Source organism: Sinocyclocheilus rhinocerous, unplaced genomic scaffold (genome assembly GCF_001515625.1).
Source record: "Sinocyclocheilus rhinocerous isolate Xijiao unplaced genomic scaffold, SAMN03320098_v1.1 scaffold6909, whole genome shotgun sequence".
NCBI classification, from domain to species: domain Eukaryota; kingdom Metazoa; phylum Chordata; class Actinopteri; order Cypriniformes; family Cyprinidae; genus Sinocyclocheilus; species Sinocyclocheilus rhinocerous.
The window spans coordinates 40,737-46,886 of record NW_015625027.1 but is presented as its reverse complement, the minus strand read 5'-3'; the positions used below and the strand labels follow the sequence as shown (position 1 = coordinate 46,886).

Below are 6,150 nucleotides of genomic sequence, written 5' to 3'. Positions count from 1 at the left end.
TTAAGTGAGAGAAAATCTGTAACTTAGTCCAGATTGGGAGAATTGTAATGTTTAATAATTTATTTTATTATGTAAATTATTTTTGCATTGAAATTTGCATAGATTTTTGTTTGTATATGCTGTCAATTATAGTTCTTAAAAAGAAAATCGGAATCGGCAAAAATCGTTATCGGCAGGTCACACTTCCAAAAAATCGGAATCGGCCAAGAAAAGTGCAATCGGTGCATCTCTACATATTACCGTTGCACTTATCTGTACATAGTAAATGTAAATGAAGTTAGTCTATCACATATCTAAAACGTGATTTAGCCAGAAAAACAACAACAACAATAACCAGTCAAATATGTCTTGCAATATCCGTGCGTGCAAAGGTTCTGTGCGATCTAGGGATGGGTCACGATTTTTGAATATTCGATTAGTTGATTTAATTATAGAATATCGAATAGGTTGTGCGATTATTGTCTTTAAAAAAATTCCCCATGTTTTCCGTGCTGATGTGGTGGTGACGCGTTCATGTGGCGCTGCCAATAATGCACCTAAAACCTGTCAAAGACAACAGAAGAACACATTGTCTCACGCGCACACTGTAGACTTGTGTGGCATAAAAAAAGACTTGCGTAGCATATAACGGTTACAGTAATTTGGGACAATGTCAAATAAGAGTTTTGTGCGGACCACAAACACCCCTGACTGGGTTAGAGGTGTGGCTGAATCCGTGTTCAGAAAGGCGCGGAAAACAAATAACGCATTCTACGGAGCCACTAAAGGGACATGGTTAGTCGCTTGCTAACGGTAGCTTGTTACATTACAGTACATAACATTTCACTTACCACATAAACAGAGTACGGAGAGATGACTGATAGGATGATGCCGAATGATTTGCAGATCCTGAGCACCACTGACAAACATCTAATCTTGTAAAATGTGTGGCAAGTACTGCCGAGTGCTGCTCTGTACGTGTGATCGCGAATCTCGAAAGTAAAAGTAAAAAAAACAAGCGCGCGTTCATAAGCAATTTCAATGCCCCGCATATTAATAACGGCTCCCTGATGCCCGCAGTTTATATACAGTATAATTACCCAACAATATAATTGCAACAGAAGATATTGAAGTATATTTTTCCTCCCATCTCATATCTATTCCCTTTGGGGTTCCATTTCTTATAATGGAAATGTCCTAGCCTTATGAGCAGTTGATTTACGCTAATCGACAGACTGTTACGTTAGTAAGTGCCATCATTCGGTTATGTTTATTATATTAATATGTTTCAGCACGTTACAATCATTATATGGCTTGGGTTAAGGTAGCCTATCTTCTGAATTAAACAGTTTATCATACAGATTGAAAGCGTGAATCCCGTCTCTCTCTCTGTTTATGGGTGTTTGTGCGTGCTTGCGGGGGAGGGGTGCGATTTTCGAATAATAGTTGAATAATACCCAGCGATTTTCGAATATTATTTTTGCTTGGAATGCCCATCCCTAGTGCGATCTTCGTTCAATATTCTCGGGGTCTGAATCCGGCTCAAATTGATATGGCAATTTTGACGCCATCCTTAACTATACCGGAGCAGACGGATCTTGCTGCTTTGGCAAGGGGCGTGGCAGTACTGAAACACTAAGCTGTTCGCCAATCACAACGCATTGGGACAGCTAACCAATCACAACACATTACGTTTTTCAGAAGGCGGGCCTTCATCAAACCCGGAACTAATCGAGCCGTTTGTGCCAGGCTGGGGAGAAAGGTATTGTAACAATGTAAATTATGTGAAAAATAATACACCAAGCATGAGAACATGTTCTAGTACACCTCCAAAACAAAATCAAGACTAGGGTTGGGCCGATAGACGATGCCATCATTTATCGCATTTCCCCAATACCGTGTTCGGAAAGAAAATGACGTGTATATCCCTAAAGAGAATAAATACGAGAAGGGAGGAAAATATATATTTCAATGCTTTCTCTCGCTGATATAATATTGGATAATTATACTGTATATAAATTGCTGGCGAGCAGGGAGCCGCTATTATGCCTGGTATTGAAACTGCTTTTGAATGCATGATTGCTTTTTAGTTTCACTTTCAAGATTCGCAATCGCACATACTCTGTTTATACTATGGAGCGGCAGTACTTACCACTAATTTACAAGATTAGATGTTTGTCTGTGGTGCTGAAAATCAGCAAATCATTCGCCATCATCCTCAGTCATCTCCCTCAGCCTACTGTAATGTAACAGGCAATCCTTAGGAATCGTTATTTGTTTTCCGTGCCTTTCTGAATATGGATTTACGCTTCAGGCACACCCCCTAACTACCCTAACTACAACTTCAGATGCATACATCAAATTTCAGCCAATGTAGCAGGTAATCCGGGCATTCCATGCGTACATAAAATTCACATACTATTCACAGTATTCACATGGCATACTGCAGTATAGTTGGAGTTGTATGATAGTATGCCATTCCGAACACAGCTTCTGTACTGATTTCAGTGTACTTGAGTTATGTTCTGGCAAATATAGTAGGTCATCCGGGTATTCCATGCATACAGAAAATGTGCATACTCTGCACAGCATACATATGGATACCGCAGAAGTAGTTAGAGTAGTATGGCATTTCTAACACAGCCTGTGTGTGTGTGTGTGTGTGTGTGTGTGTGTGTGTGTGTGTGTGTGTGGTTAAAAACCATATACTTTCCCATCACCAAGCCTCCTAACTCTTTGTGAATGAAACACCTGCTTAAGAACCCTCTGTGCACATAATGCCCCAAAGTGGTGACAGCCCAAAATACATCTACATTAACACATTGGCTCCTCCTACATATGTATTTCATTTTTAAAACGAAATTCATTTAGATTTACAATGACATGAGTGTGAGTAAATTATGCCAGAATTTATTGTTTTGTTTAACTAGAATATCATTAGGGTTGGGAATCGAAAATCGATTCCGATTCCAGAATCGGATACTTAAGGTCAGGAATCGGATACTTGTTGTCAAATTAAAATTTCGATTCCGCCTATCGATTCCTATGCGCTTTTTTTCTTCATCTTTGAGGACCGGACCTAGCGATCTGCCAGGACCTTGCTCGCTAATCTAAGTGCTCCAAAGTTTGGCTACATTTGCGATCAGAAGCCAAAAAAGCTAAGTATAATATCTGTGATAACTAAACATGTTCCAAGAGAGGTGTCACCACCAACATGACAAAGCACTTTAACAGAAGTACTGGGATAAAAGTTTATAGTTCAAATATAAACTCTGATGTGTAGAGTAGCGATTAAAATCACCTTTTGAAGTAAATCACCTTTTGAAAGTATAATTTGACGTTTCAAATGAAGATTTGTCGATTTCATTGTTACGCCAGTAGGTGGCAAAAAGGGGCTGTTAAAGGGGTCATATGATGCGATTTAAATTTTTCCTTTCTCTTTGGAGTGTTACAAGCTCTTGGTGCATAAAGAAGATCTGTAAAGTTGCAAAGACTAAAGTCTCAAATCCAAAGAGATATTCTTTATAAAAGTTATGAGTTAACCACTCCTACCTAAAACGGCTCGTTCTAACACGCCCCCACATGTCTACCTCACTATGTGGGAAGATTTACATAACGCCGCCCAAATGTTCACGCAAAGAAAGAAGGAGTAACTTTTATTCTCGATGTAGTTTTGTTGTTTCCGCCGCCATGTCATAAAGATGCTGTGTGCTTCGTTGTGAAAGCGAAACTACTTTGTTTGGCCTTCCAAAAGAGGACGATATCCGCTTCGTCATGCCTAGAGCTGATCCGTCCTGGTCGCTGAGGAAATACATCAACTGCACGCTGTGGATCGCCGGATCGGCTTTCACCGAGGACGAAGCGGAGTCCAGCCCGGGGTCATCACATGTGGTTATCACAGTTCGGAATTGTGAATTCAGGAATTCGGCCAATCACAATGCACTTGATAGCTGGCCAATCAGAGCACACCTCGCTTTTTCAGACCGATGAGCTTTGTAAAAATCGACGCGTTTCAGAAAGGCGGGGCATAGAGGAGAAACAATAATGTACAGTATGTGGAAAATAATGGGTTTTTTGAACTTTAAACCGCATAAACACATTTCATTACACCAAATACACAAAATAATGTTCTTTTTAGCAACATCATATGACCCCTTAAAAAAAATAAATCTGTTTTTGCTTTTTCCCCAATGTTTTATTAACTTAATCATCTTTTATAACAGCAGATTTGATTCTAAAAGATTTTTTGGATAGTCACAAATCCAAAATGCAGAAGAAAGCAGAACGTATTTTTGAGTGCAAAGAAGAAGCGCATCTCAAGGCTGTTTACACAGAGCTCTTCATCACAGAGGGAGATATGAAAGATGTCAATCAGGAACATGAGATTCTGAAGATTGATGATGCTTTCAACAAGAACAAACAAACACAGGACAAACCAATCAAGTGCAATGATATATTTACACTATTAAGGAAAAACAATGAGGAAAAGATTGTGCTGACCAAGGGAGTTGCTGGCATTGGAAAAACTGTCTCTGTGCACAAGTTTATCCTGGATTGGGCAGAAGGAGAAGCCAATCAGAATATACACTGTGTGTTCCTGCTTCCATTCCGAGATATAAACCCAATGACAAAAAAAAAATTCAGTCTCCACGAGCTTCTGCTGGAATTTTATCCTAAAATGAAGGACCTGGAGAAAACAAAGTTATATGAGGAACGTAATCTAGCATTTATTTTTGATGGACTTGATGAGAGTCGCCTGCCTTTGAATTTTAAAAGTGAACCATTGAACACTGTTGAGAAAAGATCATCTGTAGATGTGCTGTTCACAAGTCTGGTCAAAGGGACTCTGCTTCCATCAGCTCTGGTCTGGGTGACCTCACGACCAGCAGCAGCCAATCAGATCCCTCCTGAACATGTGGGTTTGTTCACTGAGGTGCGAGGATTCACCGACCAACAGAAGGAGCAGTACTTCAGAAAGAGAATCAAAGATGAGACTCTGGCCTCCAGAATCGTCTCACACATCAAGAAGTCTCGTAGTCTCTACATCATGTGCCACATTCCTGTGTTCTGCTGGATCACAGCCACAGTACTTCAGGATATCCTCATCAAGAACAGTGAAGAGAGCATCAGCACAACACTCACTGAAATGTACATCCACTTCCTGCTGATACAGATGAACATGAAGAACCAGAAATATGATGTACAAAAAGAAAGAGAATGTACAGAGCACTTACAATTAAATAGAGAAATGATTTTGAAGTTAGCCAAGCTAGCGTTTGAACAGCTGAAGCAGGAAAACATTGTGTTCTATGAGAAAGATCTGAAAGCATGTGGTATTGATGTGAGTAAAGACACTGAGTTCACAGGAATGATCGCTGAGATCTTTAAGAAGGAAAAGGGACTTCATGAGAAGAAGGTCTTCTCCTTTGTGCATCTGAGTGTTCAAGAGTTTCTCGCTGCAGTGCATGTGTTCCTCTGTTACCTGAACAAGAACATGCGGGAGCTTCAGTTTTTCTTTAAAGATTCACAAAAAACAGCCAGACAAACGCTTCAGTTCCTCTTTAGAAATGTCAGATTTCATGACTTAATAAAGTGGGCCACTGATAAAGCCATGGAGAGTCAGAGAGGACATCTGGACCTGTTCCTGCGGTTTCTGATGGGAATTTCACTGGAATCCAGTCAAAGCCTGCTCCAAGGCCTGATCACACACACTGAAGACACCTCAGAGAGTGTCACAAAAATAAGTGCACACTTAAAACAAAGACAAAAAGAGGACATCTCAGATGAAGCTGCAGTCAACCTGTTTTACTGCTTACTTGAGCTCAAGGATCATTCATTATATGAGGAAATCCAGAGATACCTCAGTTCAGATGCACATCCAGGAAGAGAACTCTCATCTTCAATGTGTTCAGTGCTGACCTACATACTGCTGATGTCAGAGAAGGTGCTGGATGAGTTCAACCCAAAGAGATTCACGTCATCTTCAAACTACAAGAGACTCATTCCAGCTGTGAGATGCTGCAGAAAAGCCCTGTGAGTAATCTCACTGACTGTTGTTTGATCAAATATTTTATTCTACATCACTAAACAATTAAATGTCAAAATACTATGTAAAATATCTTGTTGTCCTGATTATAAAGGGTAAAATAAGTTTTTGCAGAAACACTAAAC

At 40.0% G+C, this 6,150-nt stretch overlaps 1 protein-coding gene across 1 annotated transcript; it reads left to right on the top strand.

Annotated features, from left to right (window-relative positions):
• Nucleotides 1-2,024: 2,024 nt before the first annotated feature.
• Nucleotides 2,025-6,016, top strand: LOC107747810 (protein NLRC3-like). The gene is made up of 2 exons (XM_016562419.1): nt 2,025-2,031; nt 4,206-6,016. The coding sequence occupies exons 1-2, from the start codon at nt 2,025-2,027 to the stop codon at nt 6,014-6,016; spliced, it is 1,818 nt and encodes a 605-aa protein (XP_016417905.1).
• The last annotated feature ends 134 nt before the right edge of the window (nt 6,017-6,150 follow it).